This window comes from Xenopus laevis, chromosome 3S (assembly GCF_017654675.1).
Source record: "Xenopus laevis strain J_2021 chromosome 3S, Xenopus_laevis_v10.1, whole genome shotgun sequence".
Classification (NCBI taxonomy): Eukaryota; Metazoa; Chordata; class Amphibia; order Anura; family Pipidae; genus Xenopus; species Xenopus laevis.
The window spans coordinates 31,636,549-31,659,443 of NC_054376.1; the positions used below are offsets into that span (position 1 = coordinate 31,636,549).

The following is a 22,895-nucleotide window of genomic DNA, read 5'->3' on the forward strand; positions in this document are numbered from 1 at the left end:
CAAGGAGTGACTGGCGCATTGCGAGAGCTGCGATCAAGCAGGAGGATACACAACTCTGGGTGAGCTCCGCCATTACCGCATCGGCAGTTGAAATTTAGCACCAAGATTAGTAAATCTGCTCTATTTGACTTAGAATTTGCACCATCAGTGTCGGACTGGGCCGGCACGACACCGGAAAAAAACCCGGTGGGCCCCAGGCTCTTGTGGGCCCTGCCGGGCCAGATCGGCTTCTCAGTGATGCGACCCCTCTTTGACGGGGGTCGCAGTAGAATCAAAATTTTGCGCATGCGCACTCACGTGGCGCTGCGCTTGTGTGCACTGACACGCATATGCAGATACCTGGCACCACGCACTTATGCACAAATGGGGGGCCCTGGGGCAGTAGCCCCGGTGGGCCCCAAGCCCCCCAGTCCGACCCTGTGCACCATACTAGATTTTGGATAAACTACAACTAGGGTTGCCACCTGGCAGGTAATTTACCAGCCTGGCCGATAAGAATTATGCTTGATGCCAATGTTATTAATAGGAAAAAACCACATGCCATATTTGACTTGCTTAACCATTATGATTCAAGTAGAGTTTTAGCTCTGTTTAAAGAAAGAAAGAAAGATAAACAAAATCACATGGAAAGTGGTGTTATATTGAACTAGATGATTCACATTAGCACCCTCAATCTAAAAATGTAGAGGTAGAAACTGTTTTTTTTGTTATTGAGATATAGATTGTAGATCCGCCATATTTAACCGCGCCGCTGGTGTAGTGGTATCATGCAAGATTCCCATTCTTGCGACCCGGGTTCGATTCCCGGGCGGCGCACTGTGTTTTGTTTTTTTGCGTTGCCATATTTTGAGTTAATCACGACGACGGATTGAACAGTATCCGCGATATCATGTGTCATAGCAAATATCGCATCATTGCAAAACTGCGTATGTTTTGAATTTGGTTTCCGCTAATAATATGTCGATTTTGGTCAGGCGTTCGGCAGGGCAGCCTCTACACTGTGGGCCTCGTTTGACGCATGCGCTGTTATGCACTGCGGCCATCTTGTGCTGGCGGTCTCGCTTGCATTGTTTCAGGCCGGGTTGGTGGGGGCCGGCTAAAGTGTGAGAGAAACAGAGAAAGTGAAGCAAGAAAGGAAAATATCTGCCGAATCGCCTTCCTCCCCCGTATCCGAGGAAAACCCGAGTCCCCCTATTCCTTCTTCCTTTCCAGTAGGTTACCCTCCGGGTCCCAGGGCAGAGCGGAGCCCACAGCTTGGAACCATGGAGGAAGATCTACCCAAAACGCTGTGAGTGTGGAATGGGCCGAGTTAGGAACAGCCGCGGCTGTGAGGGTTTATGTGGAAGGAATAGAGCTGAGGCTGCACACGGAGGGGCTGCTGATTATTTATTATACACACACACTACTCACACATGACTATAGTCTAGCGCTGGCCTGTGGGGCAAGAGCAGTGAGGATCCCTTGCTAACAGTGTGCGGTGCTACTCTCTCCCCAACCAACATTCTCTGTCTTCATCATATTCCATTCCTACATCATCATCATCATTCCATGGCTCCTGCACCTCTTACTGATATCTCTTTTATTTACTTACATACCTGTACCTAGTAACAGTCCTACACATTCACACCTGAGTAATCCTGATATGTAGTGGCCTAATAACTACTCCAACAACATATTTACAGGCTGAACATATGAGATAAATATCTATACACCATCTATATTGATCTATCTAGCGCTCGATCTATCCATCCCTATATCTCTATGTATCTATCCTATATATTTATCTAGCTACCGCTATCTGTCTATCTGTCTATCTGTCTATCTGTCTATCTGTCTATCTGTCTATCTGTCTATCTGTCTATCTGTCTATCTGTCTATCTGTCTATCTGTCTGTCTATCTCTAAATCTATATCTATCTGTCTATCCCTCTATCTATCTATCTATCTATCTATCTATCTATCTCTATCTATCTATCTATCTATCTATCTATCTATCTATCTATCTATCTCTATATCTAGCTATCTATCCATCTCTATATATCTAGCTATATATATATATATATATATATATATATATATATATATATATATATATATATATATATATATATAATATGTGTATTATATAGATATACACCATCTATATCTATCTATCCATCTCTATATCTTTATCTAGCTATCTGTCTGTCTCTCTCCCTGTATCTATATATCTATCCCTAAATCTATAGCTATCTATCTATCCATCCCTATATCTTTATCTATCTATCCCTCCCAATGTCTATCTATCTATTTATCAATCTATATATCTATTCCTAAATCTATATATCTATCCATCCCTATATCTATATGGGGATCTATAAATGTAGTGGCCTATTTAGCTACATATTTACAGGCTGGGCATAGTTGAGATATCTAGTGAATAAAGTACCCCCTCTTGTAAATTATAAGGATATTATAAGTTACCGAGGAGTTTCACAGGTCATGGAACTCCGAGGTAACTTCTAATATCCTCATATTTTGCAACTGGGGGTACTTTATTATAATACACCAATTTCAGTGAGTCATGTGACAGAAATTACATCAGAACTCACCGTTTATAACTTATAACATCAGAACTCACTGTTTATAAGGATATAATTTACAAGATTTTCAAAGCTTTTGTGTATTATATAGATATACACCATCTTTATCTATCTATCCATCTCTATATCTTTATCTAGCTATCTGTCTATCTCTCCCTGTATCTATATATCTATCCCTAAATCTATAGCTATCCATCCCTATCTATCCTATCTATCCTATCTATCCTATCTATCCTATCTATCCTATCTATCCTATCTATCCTATCTATCCTATCTATCCTATCTATCCTATCTATCCTATCTATCCTATCTATCCTATCTATCCTATCTATCCTATCTATCCTATCTATCCTATCTATCCTATCCTATCTATCCTATCTATCCTATCTATCCTATCTATCCTATCTATCCTATCTATCCTATCTATCCTATCTATCCTATCTATCCTATCTATCCTATCTATCCTATCTATCCTATCTATCCTATCTATCCTATCTATCCTATCTATCCTATCTATCCTATCTATCCTATCTATCCTATCTATCCTATCTATCCTATCTATCCTATCTATCCTATCTATCCTATCTATCCTATCTATCCTATCTATCCTATCTATCCTATCTATCCTATCTATCCTATCTATCCTATCTATCCTATCTATCCTATCTATCCTATCTATCCTATCTATCCTATCTATCCTATCTATCCTATCTATCCTATCTATCCTATCTATCCTATCTATCCTATCTATCCTATCTATCCTATCTATCCTATCTATCCTATCTATCCTATCTATCCTATCTATCCTATCTATCCTATCTATCCTATCTATCCTATCTATCCTATCTACTCCTATCTATCCTATACTATCGCTATCTATCCTATCTATCCTATCTATCCTATCTATCCTATCTATCCTATCTATCCTATCTATCCTATCTATCCTATCTATCCTATCTATCCTATCTATCCTATCTATCCTATCTATCCTATCTATCCTATCTATCCTATTCTATCCTATCTATCCTATCTATCCTATCTATTCCTATCTATCCTATTCTATCCTATCTATCCTATCTATCCTATCTATCCTATCTATCCTATCTATCCTATTATCCTATCTATCCTATCTATCCTATCTATCCTATCTATCCTATCTATCCTATCTATCCTATCTATCCTATCTATCCTATCTATCCTATCTATCCTATCTATCCTATCTATCCTATCTATCCTATCTATCCTATCTATATCCTATCTATCCTATCTATCCTATCTATCCTATCTATCCTATCCTATCTATCCTATCTATCCTATCTATCCTATCTATCCTATCTATCCTATCTATCCTATCTATCCTATCTATCCTATCTATCCTATCTATCCTATCTATCCTATCTATCCTATCTATCCTATCTATCCTATCTATCCTATCTATCCTATTCTATCCTATCTATCCTATCTATCCTATCTATCCTATCTATCCTATCTATCCTATCTATCCTATCTATCCTATCTATCCTATCTATCCTATCTATCCTATCTATCCTATCTATCCTATCTATCCTAATCTATCCTATCTATCCTATCTATCCTATCTATCCTATCTATCCTATCTATCCTATCTATCCTATCTATCCTATCTATCCTATCTATCCTATCTATCCTATCCTATCTATCCTATCTATCCTATCTATCCTATCTATCCTATCTATCCTATCTACTATCTATCCTATCTATCCTATCTATCCTATCTATCCTATCTATCCTATCTATCCTATCTATCCTATCTATCCTATCTATCCTATCTATCCTATCTATCCTATCTATCCTATCTATCCTATCTATCCTATCTATCCTATCTATCCTATCTATCCTATCTATCCTATCTATCCATCTATCTATCTATCTCTATATCTTTATCTAGCTAGCTATCTATATCTCTCTATATCTATCAATCTATTTATCTATATATCTATCCCTAAATCTATATCTAAAGATATATCTTTATCTAGCTATCTGTGTACCTGTCTGTCTGTCTATATATCCCTATATCTATCTATATATAAATATCTATCTATCCCTATATATAGATATCTATCCATCCATCTATCATCATCTATCTATATCATCCATCTATCCATCTCTGTAGGCATCCATAGTGTTTATATAGTGAATATAGTACCCCCTCTTGTAAAATATAAGGATATTATAAGTTACCGAGGAGTTTCATGACCATATAAAAACACGAGGCCAAAGGCCGAGTGTTTTTATACAGGTCATGGAACTCCTCGGTAACTTCTAATATCCTCATATTTTACAACTGGGGGTACTTTATTTATTATAATACACACGTTTCAGTGAGTCATGTGACAGAAATGACATCAGAACTCACCGTTTATAAGGATATAATTTACAAGATATTCATGACTTTTGTGTATTATATAGTGAATAAAGTACCCCCTCTTGTAAAATATAAGGATATTCTAAGTTACCGAGGAGTTTCATGACCATATAAAAACACGATGTGTGGCCGAGTGCTTTTATACAGGTCATGGAACTCCGAGGTAACTTCTAATATCCTCATATTTTGCAACTGGGGGTACTTTATTTGTTATAATACACAAGTTTCAGTGAGTCATGTGACAGAAATGACATTAGAACTCACCGTTTATAACTGATGACATCAGAACTCACCGTTTATAAGGATATCATTTGCAAGATATTCATGGCTTTTGTGTACTATATAAATATAATTCACGTTAATAATAATCACATGAATCTAGTTCCGATGCATCACTGATATGCTTTTACATTTTATCTGAGGGGACAGAATAACCCAAAATAGAAACAAGATCAATTTCAAAAGTGTCTCGGAAGCTCAGTATAACTGCTACACAGACATACAGGGGGTGACATTCAGCTGATACCAGTTATGCGTTAGGACTTTTGTTTTGGGGAAAAGTAGTTTCCCATTCTTAATCAACATCATCATCATAATCATTATTTTAATCGCAGCAGCATGTTACACACCATTTTTCTGCCACTTTTAGGGGCCTATTTATTAAACCTAGAATTTTTCTGGTTGAGTTTTTAAAGGGGGAAACTCAATTTTCTTTCAAGATTAATTATGCTGCTAAAATTGAAAATACTCCAGCTAAAACCTTTTGAAATCATGTAGAAGTCAATGGCACACGGCCCCTTTAATAATTTGAATCCTGTTTTTTACCTTCAGGATTCTCTATAGTTTCGGACTGATAGTTCAATAAATCGGAGTTTTCAAAGAGCGACAATTAGAAAAAGTTGTATGATTCGAATCAACGCTCAAAGCTTATTGTGAAATTAAGCGTTTGGCTGAATTTTTTTTTTTTTTTTTTATAAAGTGAGAAAAAGTCAAGTTTTAGTAAATAACCCTCTTAATTTAACAATCAAGTTACAGAATTAAAATAGGATCAGAGGGCCCTGCTCATGAGAGCTTACACTCTAAAGTTTGCCCGTAAATCAAGTAATTCAGATCACGTTATTTAGGGAAGTTGAAGTTTCTGGTCTTGTGATACCAATGCACATATTCTCCCAGCTGTACATTAAGACGGATCTGCAGTAATTTTTTGCTAGAACCTGAGAACCAGAAAAGTCTTGATTTAAGTCTAAAACATGTCTGTTTCTCTCTCAAGTGCATTTAACATTACACTGCCTATATAATGTTGTAATTGTTATATGCTGCACAATTAAATATATTGCTGACCAATTTCACACGGGGGTGTGGCAGTTTGTTCCTTGTGTTCTGATATTGAAATAAAAAAAAAAATATATGATTGAGAAATACGTTTCTGAAAATCTGAGATATTGCTTTAAGGACATGAGGGTCTTGGCATCTGTTACCGATGGTTAGTCTATCAGTAACCCATCAAACATTTCTATTTTTTTCTGCGTTATGGTCTAAGATTGCCCAATATCCCAGCAGGTGACTATTGGTTATCACACAAGGAGGCAGAATTTTTCTTATGAGAGTTTTTAGACATAAATCCACCCAGTGTGCAAAGTGACAAGGAAAGTCATTAATGCGATTGCTTACCAGCATCAGGAATGGTGTTTTGCAGATATGTGTTGCTCTCATTACCCCTATATGGACACTCTTCTTTTTCAGTCACTTTTTAGCATCAATGAAATACTGCCCATCCAAATTTGTTAAAAGGACAACTAATATACCTGTATTTATATTTAGCATTTAAAGGAGAACTAAAGCTTAACTAAGAAGTAGGCTTGAAATGTTTTACAATAGGTTTTGGGTTTCTGTACCAGCCCAAGACAACCACGGCCCTTTAGCAGTAAAGATATGTGTCTCCAAAGATGCCCCAGTAGCTCCCCATCTTCTTTTCTGCTGATTCACTGCACATGCTCTGTGCTGCTGTTGGTTACTGAGCTCAGGGACCTACTCACAATGTACAGTACACATAGAATAGAAATGTCACATTATAAAGCTGATTAGTAATTAATATTGATAATGACTTCATAAGCAATGACGTAGAAAGGAGAACTCCAAACGCAGGCTCTGCTGCTACAAACTTTTATTCTCATGACATGTTTTGGATCACATGGATCCTTTTTCAAGTGGACCCACTCACGATATACAGTACACATAGAATGTAAATGTCACATTATAAGGCTGATTAGTAATTAATAAAGATAATTACTACATGTCGGCATAGAAACCAGTGCAATTACCAACATAGTTTAATAATCAACCTGTAGCATCATCTTATATTACAGGCCAACCTCATTTTCTGCTGGATAATTTGTGACGACCCCTAAGCTCAGCTTCTCAACAGCTGTTCAGAGCCCACTGAGCATGTGAGTGTCACAGACAATTTCCAAGATGGTGACCCCCTGTGACAAGTTTGAAGTCCTGGATCATTTCTGCTATTGAAACGCTGAAACTTTAGGCTGGTGCAATAAGTTCATTATATAAAACTTGGCATTTTAGCCATATTAATTTCAGAGATCACCTGACCAGACATACTGCAGCTCCTACTGTAACAGGAAGAAGTGTGGGAAGCAAAAGACACAACTCTGTCTGTTAATTGGCTCATGTGACCTAACAAGTATGGTTTGTTGGGATGTTTGTGTGCACTGTGAATCGTATGATCCCAGGGGTGGCCCTTATTTTTTTAAAATGGTAATTTTCTATTCATGATTACCCAATGGAACACACTACTAGAAAAGTATATTATTATGAAAATGGTTTATTTACATGCAAGCAGGGTTTTACATATGAGCTGTTTTATGCAATATCTTTTTATAAAGACCTACATTGTTTGAGGGTATAGTTTTCCTCTAAATGTGGAAAGATTTTCTGTGTTCTCGAGTGTTTATTTTGAGCACTGGGATTTTAGTTTTTGTATGTATTAGAGGGGATATGCAGCCAACACCCATTAGTATTTAGTTTTTTTGCTACTGTCTCCTCCTTGTTTATTACTTATAAGAAGCATCATATTCAGGTCTCAAAACGTATTTCTTCTCTTTGACCAGGGTCTCTTTTTGTGTTGTTTTGTTAAGGCTGAAGAATACGGTGTGTCTATTTAGCTTGTCCTGAGCTGGCCTAATGTTCACTTTCCTTGCATCATTCACTAGCTGTACAATTTGCCTGCTCCAATAATATTCTCTGTTTACTTTATTCTACTGGTTTGGGAATAAGACTATTCTCCTCCTACTCACTTTCTTGGCAGAAAAGTATTTGTACATCTCTAAAACACTTAGTCAAAATGTTTGTATTAACAGGCTGAGTGCATGGAATTCAGTGATACACAAAGTATTGTGGTTCGGTTGCCCGGGTTGTATCCGAAATCTAGTATGCTGTAATGTTATAGTGGACATATTGGTTTCTATATATATAAAAAAAAAATATATATATATATATATATATATATATATATATATATATATATATATATATATATATATATATATATATATATATATATATATATATATATATATATATATATATATATATATAAAAATCCGGTTGTAGTTAACAGCGCACACTGGAAATTTTTTAAAAGAATTAATTTATTTATCAAATGTTAAAATTCACATGTATCGACGTTTCGGTCCGGGTCTTGGACCGTTTTCAAGATGGTATCTTGAAAACGGTCCAAGACCCGGACCGAAACGTCGATACATGTGATTTCTATACAATGGACATGATAGCAGCACCTGGTTCCTGTTAGTTTTTGAAGGTGTGCGAGAGACCTTTTTTGTTTTTTATATATATATATATATATATATATATATATATATATATATATATATATATATATATATATATATATATATATATATATATATATATATATATATATATATATATATATATGAGACACTGAATGGGGTAGTGGTTAGACGAAAACACCATATTAATAATAAAACACATTTACATAATTTTGAAGCATTTACTTAAAGGCGAAGGAAAACTACCGAAGCGGTTTATTGCCAATAGATTATACACAATAGTACAAGCTATAATACTATAGTTATTCTGCAGAATGCTTTACTATACCCGAGTAAACAGCTATAGAGCCTCTTTCTGTTTATTTAGGATAGCAGCTGACATCACTTCTTGCTTGAGTCTCTCATGCTCAAGCCCAAGCCCTGGAGGTTTAAAGGAGAAGGAAAGGTTAAAACTAAGTAAGCCTTATCAGAAAGGTCCATCTAAATATACCAGTAAACCCCCAAAGTAGTGCTGCTCTGAATCCCCTGTCAAAAGAAACACTGCATTTCTTTCCTTCTATTGTGTACACATGGGCTTCTGTATCAGACTTCCTGCCTTCAGCTTAAACCTCATTGCCCTGGGCAAGAGCATGCTCAGTTTGCTCCTCTTCCCCACCCCCCTCCCTTCTCTACTGTAATCTGAGCCCAGAGCAGGGAGAGACTCAGGCAGGAAGTGATGTCACACCATGTTAATACTGCAGCTCCTATTCTAAACAAACAGAGAGTTTCTAGAGCTTTTTACTCAGGTATGGTAAAACAGTCTACAGAATAAATATAGCATTCTAGCTTGCACTATTGCAGCTAATCTATTGGCAATAAAATGCCTCTGAAGCTTTCCTTCTCCTTTAAGTGGAAAACAGTAAGTCTGATACAGAAGCCCATGTGTAGACAATAGAAGGACAGAAATTGGGTGTTTCTTTTTGACAGAGGATTCAGAGCAGCATTACTTTTACAGATTACTGTGTAGTTATATAGACCTTTCTGATGAAGCCTTTTCTTCTCCTTTAATGGCTTTAAATTCTAATTCCAAAATCATTCTGTTACAAAATATTTTAATGTTTTTTTTTTTTCTCTCTATCTTTTGCAAGGTATGTGGGCAATCTCTCTAGGGATGTGACAGAACCCTTGATCCTTCAGGTGTTCAGCCAACTCGGTCCTTGCAAAAGCTGCAAGATGATCATGGATGTAAGTGACTTTCACATCATTGGGGAATAATATAATACTCCATCCTGACGCAAACACACCTCCTTATTCAGGTGCCCCGGTTGCATTTTAGATGTATGTTTATGATTGATTTCTGTACTGATTGTAAGCTTTATGAGTCAGGCACCTCCCCTCCACCCTGTGTCCTTTAGCTCATGGTATGTAAAATAACTGTCATTTTATATTTGAGTTTTTGTTCTCCCTGTTTGTGCATATGCAGCTGGTTCTATACAAATATATATTTACAAAAGATATACACATATAACATTTACTCTTTATTGTTGTTTTGATGCTTAGACTGCTGGAAATGATCCCTACTGCTTTGTGGAGTTCTTTGAGCACCGACATGCAGCTGCATCATTAGCAGCTATTAATGGTCGCAAGATACTGGGCAAGGTAGGTTTTAATAGACATCTCCATGTAAGCATTGTAAAACTAGTTTGGTATTTTGCCTGAGCGGCTGGATTTTCTGAAGCTTATGACTTTAAACTTCTTTTGTATGGATCTGAAAGCTAGTAGTTTGAATCATAAGCTGAACAATACATTGAAACAATGATGGGCCAAAATAGCATAATAACATAATTGATTTAAAAAGGCTGCATTTTTTTCATAGGATGAAATGGTGCAAAGCCTTTATAAAAGGCCAGTCATATGGTTACCTAAATGATAGCAGTTGTAGAGATGGTAGTGTCGCTAAGAAACTACCCACAGTCGGGGCAGATTTATTTAAGGTTCAAATGGCAAATTTACATTTTAGAATTTTTTTTGGTCAAAACGTAAAAATTTGAATTTAAATCACCAACTCGAATTTGAATGTGAGATTTATCGCACCTCGACCCTGGAAACAGTTCTTATTCTACTATTCGCTACCTACAACCTGCCAAGTTAATTTACAAGTTAATGGCAGAGGTTGAACCATTTGAATATGTTAATTGCCTTCCTGACATTCGAGTTTTTTTTTTTTTTTTTGGACGAAAATTCGATTCTGATTTTCGGGTTGTTCTTATTTGATTGAATATTAGATGTTCAAGTTTTTTCATAAATAACCTCCCATTCGAGTCGTGAGTACATTCGAATTTATTGGAGTTAAAAAAAATTCACATAACTTCAAAATTCGACCTTTGATACATCTGCCCTTCAGTGTTGACATACTGGTTCTGCCTCGTGGGGTTAGGATACATTACATAAAAATACTTAATACAGCTTCCCCTTTTATACCATGCTTAAATATTCTCTGCTAATCTGTTAAAACTGATAAGATTTTCTTTAATCAAAGGAAGTAAAGGTGAACTGGGCCACTACACCAAGCAGTCAGAAAAAAGATGCAAATAGTAAGTTCCTCAAGTATAAAATATATATATATATATATATAATATAATATATATATATATATATATATATATATAAGCCATAAATATCTTGTAAATTATACCCTTATAAATGGTGACTAGTGATGTCATTCTTGTCACATGACTCACTGAAACTTGTGTATTATAATAAAGTACCCCCTGTTGGAAAATATGAGGATATTGGAAGTAACCTTGGAGTTCCATGACCTGTATAAAAGCACTCAGCCTTCGGCCTCGTACTTTAATATGGTCATGGAACTCCTCCGTGACTTAAAAAAAAAAAAAAAAATATATATATATATATATATATATATTATTCTCTTTCTATATTTGTATAGTAAACATTAAGTTAGTTTTTTTTGCTAAACAGTTTGTTGTCTGTGATCATATATTTAAGAAACAATTTAATCTTTGTCATCAGGTAGTTCCGTTGTGAGCACACTGCGTTCTCAAGGTAATTGTGTCTTCTTACAGATAAAATTCAATCTCTCAAGGGTGATGAGTGATAGCTATATTACCAATATAGCTCCTTTCTCTTCACCCATTTCTTCTTCTCCTCCCACTCCGGCTGCTTTTCTCAATATTCTTTCGAGCAGGGAGCTCATCATTTCACTTTACCCACTAAGCCAAATAGTCAGTAAGCCCTGGTCTATTATTAGAAATAATTTAAATGTAGCTTTGTTTCCCAAAAAAGTTTACATATTCAAGATATTTTGCAGTTTTTCTATTCTATTGTGTAAAGGCTTCCTCCTATGCACACAAACATTCCCTTGATATACTTCTAGGATATTGCCACTGAATAAGCTTTTTTTATACTGGTTTTAAAAGAAAAAAAACCCTCCCAAAGATCAGATTTCTTCCTCTACTCCTTAATTCCCCTTTAATATTGAGCTAGATTATAACTTGTTTTTTTTTTTGTTACTTGGTTTCTTGAAATATAATTAAATCTACATTATATTTCTGTTTTCATGTTCACCCTTCTCCCAACAAGATCATTTCCATGTCTTTGTTGGTGACTTGAGCCCAGAGATCTCGACTGATGATATAAAAGCTGCATTTGCACCATTCGGGAGAATATCGTAAGTTGAGATGGTTTTCAGTTCCATTCTCTGAAACATTATCATGATCCGATATACAGACTAAACTTCCTGTAGACCCATATGCGTTTGCCTTTCATTTTTTATCAAAATAAAACTCAGTTTTGCCTTTTTTTTAATTTCATACTGTTAACCGTTTTTTAATGTTTAATTTCTCAAAATTTGCAGCTGGCCACAGTCCAAATATTGGGGGTTAACGCATTGACCTGAGAATTCAGTTAACAGGCCACGTATGCCCTTTTTTTTTGATTCTTACTTTTAAAAAAATATATAAATATTTATATAATTTTTCCTATTTTACGTTTTATAATTTCCATTGAGTCATTTAGATTGTGTGTGCGATAATGAGGATGGGAATTGCATGGTTTAACTTTTTCACACCTGCAGGGTCTGCAAAGCTCCCTTGTGGCATGACTCTGCAGAACTGAAAAGGTTAAAGGCCACAGTTTTTAAAGTGTACAACTACAGACTGCTTTACATGACTTCCCTTACGCTTGCTTTAGCCCATGCTTGATGTGGAAGTAGTGATGTGAGTGGGACCAGCTGTAGTTTGTGTCAGTGTTTGTTTGTTTTTTGTGTCTTTTAGGCGATTTGCATGTACACCAGCTCCTGTGTCTCTCCATTTATTTCTATAAACCGCTGCTTAAATAAAAACATTTAGTTGTATTTCCCACTGACTGAGTTTAAAAGGAACGCTTTAAACATTTTCATTTGCTGGTGCTTTTTCCCCTGTGTATTTAATTGAGCGTTTAGGTAGGGGGTTTGGGAGGACAAAGTGTGTGGTTTTTTTTTCCCCCCCTTTTTTTATTTTTCATGCTACCTGCCATGACAATACAAATCGTATATTTTTGTTTTTATAGAGATGCCCGTGTGGTGAAAGATATGACAACTGGAAAATCTAAGGGGTACGGATTTGTGTCCTTCTTTAATAAATGGGTAAGTGTTAAAAACAATTCTGAAAAGTGATTGGCTTCAAAAAGTTTTCTAGTGTCGCAGCTTCCTTGTCCACATTCTTGTTTTTCTTTGGCATGTATTTGCATGTATTTTGGATACGTTTCCCAACCCTGGCTCTTATACTTCTTGGTGAATATCAATAACTTCCTATGGCTGATATAGAAAATCTGCTGTCCTGATCATTATTTAGTGGTCGGGGATTTATTCTAGGTTCCAGACCACAGTCATCACAGTCAGTCTTTATCCACTGATAAATTAATTTATATATTAAATAGGAATGCACCGAATCCACAATTTTGGATTTAGCTGAATCCTTCGCGAAAGATTCGGCCGAATACCAAACCGAATCTGAAACCTAATTTTCATATGCAAATTAGGTTCAGCTTTGCAGAAGGATTCGTCTGAATCCTGGTCGAATTTCGGATTTAGTGCATGCCTAATATTAAATGATAAATGCAGCAAAATATTAGAGATCAACACATCTGGGAGGGTTGTTTCATGCTGGCTAAGTTATGGAGATGAAAATATGCCATAGCCCTATAGTGAGGCATATATATCCACTCTAATATTTATCGCTTGCAAACTGACAATTGTATGTTAATGTGGCAGATGAGATTACTTATTTTGGCCAAACACAGAACAAGATCACGCTTAACTTTGCACACGGTCCAATGTAAAGAAAAGTTACAATTTATTAATCATAGGCTAAAAATGTTCCTGACGGTAGAGAGAGAGAGAATTAAAAACAACCCCCTGTGATCATATTACATATGCATTAAGCTGATTGAGGATCTGTTTGTAAGATCTGTTGACATAGGTTCAGAGTGAGGACTTTTGATTTGAAAGCAGTTTACATTTGAATACTATACTACTATTTATTCTCTGGAAAAAAAATGATGATAAATGAAAAATCTCAAAATTTGAATCAAAACTCGAATTGAAAATTCACAATTTGAGAGTTTTGACCAAAAATTTATTCGAAAATTCGAGTTCTCACTTCAACCCTTAATAAATCTGCCCCCTAGAGTGCCTCAGTATATTGTGATTTGGATACTACATAAATGACTCACAAGTTACTCAGTTTTTTGCTAATGTTATTGCTATGTGTTCTCAATATTATTTTTCATCCTAGGGAATTGTTTTAATCTTATCTCTGTCATCATGAAATTTTTTAGCCTATCCTTAAAGGGGTTGTTAACGTTTGTTGCAAAGAGCGATATTCTGAGATATGGTTTTTGAGTTATTTTGATTTTTATTCAGCAGCTCTTAAATTAGCATTTTCAGCAATCCCTCTACAATATAAAATGTAATTCCTGAACCAGCAAGTGTTTTTTTCTAGTTGTAATATTGGTGTGTAGGTGCCATCTCGGGTCATTTTGCCTGGTCATGTGCTTTCAGAAAGACACAGCACTTTAGAATGGAACTGCTTTCTGGCAGGCTGTTGTTTCTCCTACTCAATGTAACTGAATGTGTTGCTGTGGGACCTGGATTTTACTATTGAGTGCTGTTCTTAGATCTACCAGGCAGCTGTTATCTTGTGTTAGGGAACTGCTATCTGGTTACCTTCCCATTGTTCTGTTGTTAGGCTGCTGGGGGGTAAAGGGAGTGGGTGATATCACTCCAACTTGCAGTAAAAAGTGACTGAAGTTTATCAGAGCACAAGTCACGTGACTGGGGGCAGCTGGGAAACTGAAATGTCTAGCCCTATGTCAGATTTCAAAATGAAATAAAAATCTGTTTGCTCTTTTGCGAAAAGGACTTCAGTGTAGAATTTTGCTGGAGCAGCACTATTAACTGATGCATTTTGAAAAATTATTTTTCCCAAGACAGTATCCCTTTAAAATCGCTAATCCCTCATCAACAATTTGCATTATTGTATAACTGAGTGTAATCTTTAACGAGGAGCTCTAGTGGGATCAGCAAGCTGATTAACATGCACCTGTGAGATATATTTATACTAAGGAGCCAATTGGCAACTAGAAGCAGTTTGCTTCAAAACGAGTTCTGTTCGCATGATTCACTGAAATTTATTTTAATCTTGCTGCATTGTCTTGCATTCAGACCTGTACTTTTTTTTTTTTTTTTTAAGTGGTCTTGCTAACTCTGCTCTCTCATTATTTTCCAGGATGCAGAAAATGCCATTGCACAGATGGGAGGCCAGTGGCTTGGGGGTCGACAGATTAGAACTAATTGGGCCACAAGAAAACCTCCAGCTCCTAAGAGCACCTTTGAATGTGAGTTTGTTTATATAGACAGTTTGTGGTTTGCTTTTTTTTTTTTTACAGTTTATAAATCCCATCTTTTTCTCCCCAGTGATTGAAAGTTGTAGAGTGTGACTTGTCTCTCCTAAACTGGGGAACCATAGTTAAATGTATTTCTTTCAATGGTTAATGCGTATAATTGTTTATTATACACATTATTATAAACAATTACGCGACTAACTAAAACTTGTGTATAATAATAAATAAAGTACTTTGAGGATATACAAAGTAACCTCCGAGGTCCATGACCTGTATAAAAGCACTCTGCCTTTGGCCTCATGCTTTTAAATGGTCATGGAACTCCTCGGTGACTTATAATATCCTAATATTTTACAATAGGGGGTACTTTATTCACTATATATCCCATTATTTAATTGCAGCCAATGCTAAGCAGTTGACCTATGAGGAAGTTGTCAACCAGTCAAGTCCCAGCAATTGTACTGTGTACTGTGGCGGTGTCACAAGTGGGCTGTCAGGTGAGCGCTTTTTGTTTTTATTGCATTCTCTGTTTTTTATAGTAAAATATATATATATATTTTTTTCATCGAATATTCATGGTTATCTTGCAGAACAACTCATGAGACAAACCTTTTCGCCTTTTGGTCAAATAATGGAAGTCAGAGTGTTTCCAGATAAAGGCTACTCCTTTGTAAGGTAAGTTCTGCTAATTGTATTTGCCCTGCTTGTTTTACACGACATTTTTTTTACACTTAAATAAGCGATGTAATCATATTCTCTTACGTAGCAAAAATAATGTTACATGCATGTGAAAATATTTCTTATATTGGCTATAGTTCTAATCGGCTATAGGTAATGTCTTCACTCCAGAGCTCACTGTTACTTTCAGACTAGATTTCGAGGGGTATCTTGGAAACCAAACAGTCATTCTCCCCAACTCGGTCATAGCTTGGGAACCAATATATAAGGAATCCCCTGCAAAAAACCTCCAAAAGTCTAACCGCAATGTTTCTCACTTTCCTACTGTTTTTTTTTTTTTTTTTTTTACTGTTTTTTGGCTGATTTTATTTTCAGTAGTTTGTCCTGTTAATTGAGTAAGAAAAGACTGGATAGAAATAGGTATTGGACCTGTTATCCAGAATGCTAGGTACCTGGGGGTTTCTGGATAATGGATCTTTCTGTAATTTGGATCTTCATACCTTAAGTCTACTAGAAAATCATGTAAACATTAAAGAAGAACTAAACCCTGAAAATGAATACGGCTAAAAATGCCATATTTTATTTACTGAACTTATTGCACCAGCCTAAAGTTTCAGCTTGTCAATAGCAGCAATGATCCAGGACTTCAAACTTGTCACAGGGGGTCACCATTTTGGAAAGTGTCTGTGACATTCACATGCTCAGTGGGCTCTGAGCAGCTGTTGAGAAGCTAAGCTTAGGGGTCTTAACAAATTCTCAAGCAGAAAATGAGGTTTGTAAAACCCAGATTCATGTAAATAAACCATTTTCATAATAATATACTTGTTTAGTAGTATGTGCCATTGGGTAATCATAAACAGAAAACTTCCATTTCAAAAAATAAGGGCCGCCCCCTGGGATCGTATGACACACAAACATACCAAACAAACCATACTTGTTAGGTCACATGAGCCAATTAGAGTTCTGTCTTTTGCTTCCACACTTCTTCCTGTTACCGTTAGAGCTGCAGTATTTCTGGCCAGGTGATCTCTGAGGCAGCACACAGACCATCACAAAAAGAGATGTAAAAGGGCAATATTTACTTAAATATATAGACCAGTTTGGTAAGAGTCTTTAATATGCCACTTAATATAATATAAATTATCTGTTGCTCAAGTATTTGTTTTGGGGGGTATAGTTTTTCTTCAATAAAATACATGGTGGAAGTATGACTAATTGAATTTTACTGATTACATTTTTCCATAGGTTTAGTTCCCACGAAAGTGCTGCTCATGCTATTGTCAGCGTCAACGGAACTACTATTGAGGGGCATGTGGTGAAGTGTTACTGGGGAAAAGAAACTCCAGATATGCTGAATCCTGTTCAGCAGGTAAGCGAGGTAACCCCCCCCCCTTTTTTTTTTTTTTTGGAATACTCAAGAACATTGTTTGTGTATCCAAATATGTAGTCATACTCTGAACTAACTCATGTGAAACATGTGAATAGAAAATGAAAAATTTTCTTTATTAATTCGGTCACCGTCCAAACTACCATTACATATCATTTCCAGAATCAGCTTACCAGTTGAGCATTTCCACAATCTTTACTTGTGTGTATGACTTTAAAGGGGAGGCTCACCTTTCAGTTCACTTTCAGTATGTTATAGAATGGCTAATTGTAAGCAACTTTTTAATTGGTCTTCATTATTTTTTTATATTTCAATTATTTGGCTTTTTATGACTCGTCTTTCTATTCAGACCCTCTCCTATTCATGTTCTAGTCTCTTATTCAAATCAATGCATAGTTGCTATGGTAATTTGGACCCTAGCAACCAGACTGCTGAAACTGGAGAGCTGCTGAATACAAAGCTTAACTCAAAAACCACAAATAATAAAAATGAAGACCAATTGCAAATTGTTCTCAGAATGTCACTCGACATCCTTCTGAAAGTTAACTCGAAGGTGAACAACCCCTTTAAATCTCTTGCAATTTAATAGGGTGCTCATTATTCAAAATTGGCTACATTGACTGCATCAGTTTGACAGGAACACTAGTATGAAAACATTTAATGACTTATTGATTACTGTGTAGTTGTTTATACTAAATGCTCTTCGTGTTATTTTTATATGTTGTTTTTTCTACATTTGATTCAATTATTTCTCTTTTTCTCTATACAGGCAAGCCAAATTAGTTTTCCCCCACCATATGGCCAGTGGGGTCAGTGGTACGGTGGGGCTCAACAAATAGGCCAATATGTGCCCAATGGATGGCAAGTGCCAGCCTATGGAGTGTATGGACAGGCATATCAGCAGGGATATAGGTGAGTTTAAAATAAACCAGAATTGCTTCAAAATTATTTTCGCAAGACAGTCGCAATGAAATGTGGACTTACATGTAATGCAGGTTTTTTTTTTGCCACGTTTGAGTTTAACTTTCTAAAGAAATTCAGATTTTCTTAGCTTTTTCTCTTTGGCAGGCATCTGAGTGCAAACAGTGCTGTAAATGTAATTAAACCATGTCTTATGAGACACACTGATTATTGGTGGACATCTACAATCCCACATTTCTTTACATGTCTTAAGTCTGGTGGTCAGCACAAAAGTACTATTTATTGTTCATGGTAAGAATTAGGGATGCACCAAATCTCGGATTCGGCCGAATCGTTCTGCCCGTCCAAACCAAATCCTAATTTGCATATGCAAATTGGGTGGGATTGAAATTGTGTGACTTTTTGTCACAAAACAAGGAAGTAAATGTTTTCCCCTTCCCTAATTTGCAAATGCGGATTCGGTTCGGTATTCGGCTGAATCTTTCACGAAGGATTCGGGTTTGGCCGAATCCAAAATAGTGGATTCGGTGCATCCCTAGTAAGAATAGCTGAAGGAAGTTTGCTTGTCACATTTTGTGTGTGTGTATATGCTTTTACCATGTGGTGCAGTTTCATGCCATCCACTTTTTAGGAAAGCTTGTATTAATTTATCTAATTCTGCATCGTGGCCCTTTATTGCTTTTCTTTCAACATTGTGACCCTTAGTGCAGAATTAGATCCGTTAAGGTGCTTTTGTACTAGGTATGCACTGAATCCACTATTTTGGATTCGGCCAAACCCCTGAATCCTTTGTGAATGATTCGGTGAATCCCTATATCTCCATTGGAGCTCCCTATAGATGTTCACTGGTCCCTGTCCCCATACCTCCCAACTGTCATGTATTTAGAGGGACAAGTCCCTCTATTGACAGCTCAACCCGCAGTCCCTCTTTTGTACTGGAAAGTCACATTTCTCTCTCTGCTGAACAGTCAGAAAAAGAAACCAAGTTTCTAACTTAATTGGCTTTTGGCAGAGAGCCCAGAACAGCCACAGCTGCATGTAAGATACTTTTGTAAAAATTTCAAGATAAGCAAATAAATATAAGATAACGGGTCTCTTGGGAGAAATTAGACTCACAGCTTAAAGGGAAATTCACCTTCATTGGCAAAACTGTAATAATTGAAAAAAACACAGAAATATGTTCAAACTTTCATACCCTGCCAAATTGTGTAAAATGAACATGGTAATTAGGGTGGGTCGCCACAAAAATGGGCTTGGTCAAATAAATTTGCCCCTCTTTTTATTTCCAAATTGTTGGGAGGTATTGCTTCAAATGAGGGGTGGGCGTGTCCGAACGGTCCCTGCCAGAAGCACAGTAGGAGGGGGACAGCCAAACACAACCCTGCAGTCACACAAGCAAAGAGAGGCTTCAGTTCCCTATCAGGTCCTGCTAGCTGCTGATTGGTTCCTGCCCTACAGTGCAGTTAGCTGAGTGCCGCCAGCTCCTCTACACAGCCTGGGAATTCAGGGAGCAGGAAGTGGAAAAGAAGGGTATTACGGTTTTCGCAGAAATCAATAAATCAGCCTGAAACACTACTTTTTTAAGAACAATTCTTCTATATCTAAAGGAGTATAACGCACTGGTACATTCTTATTTTTTAACCAAAATGTCTCCTTTAAAACATTATTGTTAACCATGAGTTTAGTCATCCATGTGTAAGTTTTTAGCAGGTTTCCCAATCTGGTCCAGAGTGAAGAGTTTGCCGGTGTCCCTTTTGCCCTCGTGGTTCTTCCCTGCAGCTCACTGTGACGTCACCTCTGCCTGACGCATTTCGCTGAGCCAATCAGCTTCCTCAGAGGCATATAAATTGCCTTTGGTTGCAGAGACAGGGAAACATTTCTGCCCCCTTTGTACTTATTGGTTTGTTTTCTGAGCCAAAAATTACTGTAAGATGTTTTTGTGGTAGTGGTGTGTTTTTTCTTTGATTGTATCAGACTTGTTCCTATAACTAAAAACGTTTTCAACACTTTGCATTGAACAATAACGTACTTTTTTATTGTAATTCATTTTGTACTGGAGTCTTTTCAGTCTTATGTATTCTGCAATATTGGTCCTACACCTGAACAAGTATTGATCACTTAATCTACCATTTTTTGTTGCAGTCAAACTCCATCATCTGCCGCGACATGGGTGGGACCAAATTACGGGGTGCAACCTCAGCCAGGGCAAAACGGGACTGTGATCACCAACCAAACTGGCTACCGAATGGCTGGATACCAAACACAATGAGAGGAAGGACTCCAAGCCACATTGGCAGCCTGATGCTGGCCCATTTGTTTACTTTCATACATTATAAAATTACATCAACACAGATGTCAAATACAGTATATTTATTAAAACAACAAAAACCCAACCATTTTTTTTTTTAAATCATAAAACTTTCATCCATTTGGTTGAAAACAAAACACATACTAGAAATGCTGGATGTTTGCCAATTTTTGCCTTCCATTTTTTTTTGTTTTAATTATTTTTTTTTTTTTTTTTACAAGTTACTTAACCCTGTGTCTCACAAAGATATCAGCCAAATCTTTTCGGCAGTAAAAAAAAGGGTTAAGTTCCTTTATTTGATAATAAAAAACAATGCAGGGATCACTGCCACTTTGGGCAGAAATTGCACAAAAAAAAACCTTTTTTTTTTTTGTTTGTTTTTGTTTTTCACTGAAGTAGTGTGCAGTTTTAGATTGCATTCCTAATATGATATGAGATGTATTATAAAGTCGAATTGTACAAATTTTTGATGCTTAAGGTTGAATTTTTTTCCCCCCTCCATTTAAAGTCTTCACTATGGGGGAGGGAGGGCAATTTTTATTTTTCAGATTATACCCATTGTTAAACATACTTTAGTATCAAAGTTTTTTTTTTTTTTTAACCGTATTTTGCCTTAGTCATGTAGCATAAATGGACTGTATCCCTGGTTCCCTCCAGCACTAAAAGTTACCCACATCAGAAAAAATGTGACTTGATCTGAGCCTGTATGTTAGCTATTGTATTTCATTTGTTTTTGGGAGACTTTTTCCTCTTTCCCCCTCTTTAGAAAGGTGCCTATGAACAAAATCCTGGCTGGAGTCATTTTTTTCTGTGATCAAAAAAAAAAAAGAAAATGATAAAATATCTCAAACAGTGATAAATGTGATCAATTTTCCATTTATGTGCACTGGGCCTTTTTCCTTTTTTTAATACTTTTTTTTTTTAAAAAAGTCAGGAAATCTTGCCGTTGTTTTAATGCGCATAGAACTCAACAAGCCAGTATTTTAATGGCTGCTTTTTTTTTTTTTTTTAAGAATTCGGTGCAAGCCGGTTGTTTAATTGACTGACTTTGTGTGGCCTGATCTGAATCTCGAAATACGGGGGTTTATCTGCCTAACTGGACGGTTTATTGCACTGCTTACAGTGATGTTAACAAGGAACAATCGTGAAAGGAAAAATAAAAATACTTGCACCTTTAAAACTTGTGTGCCATCAGGTAAATTAGTGCTATAGGACAAGGTATTTTTTTTTTTTTTTTATAGACGGTACCTTGCATGGAATTTTGCATTTTGTAGTTCTGCAACAGGTAGGGGGTAAAAGGTTGACTGTGCCTGGTTTACCTAGCGCTTTTTTTTTTTTTTTTTTTTAGTTTTAACTGGGTCTCTTTGTTTCAAGTGACTGGAATCCTTGTTCCATAAAATATGTTAGACAGTGGAACCCCAGATTTATCTACAGGCATTGGACCTGTTATCCAGAATGCCCGGTACCTGGGGTTTTCCGGATAACGGGTCTTTCCGTAAATTTCAAGGGTCAGGGCACACAGGCAGATTCGGGGGGAGATTAGTCGCCCGACGATAAATCTCCTTTTTAGGGGCGAATAATCTCCCCGAACTGCTTCCCCTGCCCTTTTGGAGCGATTCGTTTTCCGAAGTCGCCCCGAAGTTTCCTTAGTGAGGCAACTTCGGAAAAGGAAACGATCCAAGTGCCATTTACATTTTAGCCCGGCGGGGAGGCAGTTCGGGGAGATTATTCGCCCCTAAAAAGAGATTTGTCGCCGGGCAGCTAATCTCCCTGAATCCCTGACCCTAAATCTACTAAAAAATAATTTAAACATTAAATAAACCCAATAGGCTGGTTTTACTTTCAATAAGGATTAAATATATCTTGGTTTGGATCAAGTACAAGGTACTGTTTTATTATTACTGAGA

The 22,895-nt window shown here is 36.5% G+C and overlaps 1 protein-coding gene and 1 non-coding gene across 3 annotated transcripts; both read left to right on the forward strand.

Moving 5' to 3' along the window:
• The first annotated feature begins 745 nt into the window (after positions 1-745).
• On the forward strand, positions 746-816 carry trnag-ccc. The gene has a single exon. It is a non-coding gene; the product is annotated as a tRNA-Gly (tRNA).
• Positions 817-1,018: 202 nt separating this feature from the next.
• tia1.S (TIA1 cytotoxic granule-associated RNA binding protein S homeolog) lies at positions 1,019-22,168 on the forward strand. Of its 2 annotated transcripts, none has more exons than XM_041588168.1 (13): positions 1,019-1,288; positions 9,940-10,036; positions 10,352-10,450; positions 11,331-11,385; positions 11,825-11,857; positions 12,395-12,482; positions 13,361-13,436; positions 15,580-15,688; positions 16,096-16,191; positions 16,285-16,369; positions 17,618-17,750; positions 18,529-18,671; positions 20,823-22,168. In XM_041588168.1, the coding sequence occupies exons 1-13, from the start codon at positions 1,263-1,265 to the stop codon at positions 20,947-20,949; spliced, it is 1,167 nt and encodes a 388-aa protein (XP_041444102.1). In that variant the 5' UTR covers positions 1,019-1,262; the 3' UTR covers positions 20,950-22,168. The 2 variants fall into 2 exon arrangements, with proteins under 2 accessions (XP_041444102.1, XP_041444103.1); XM_041588169.1 differs by having other exon boundaries at positions 1,020-1,288; positions 17,618-17,741.
• Positions 22,169-22,895: the final 727 nt, after the last annotated feature.

Coding starts and splice junctions, on each gene's coding strand:
- tia1.S (XM_041588168.1), top strand. CDS start 1,263: ATGGAGGAAGATCTACCCAAAACGCT. Junction 10,451..11,330: donor GTCGCAAGATACTGGGCAAG/GTAGGTTTTAAT, acceptor CTTTAATCAAAG/GAAGTAAAGGTGAACTGGGC. Junction 12,483..13,360: donor GCACCATTCGGGAGAATATC/GTAAGTTGAGAT, acceptor TTGTTTTTATAG/AGATGCCCGTGTGGTGAAAG.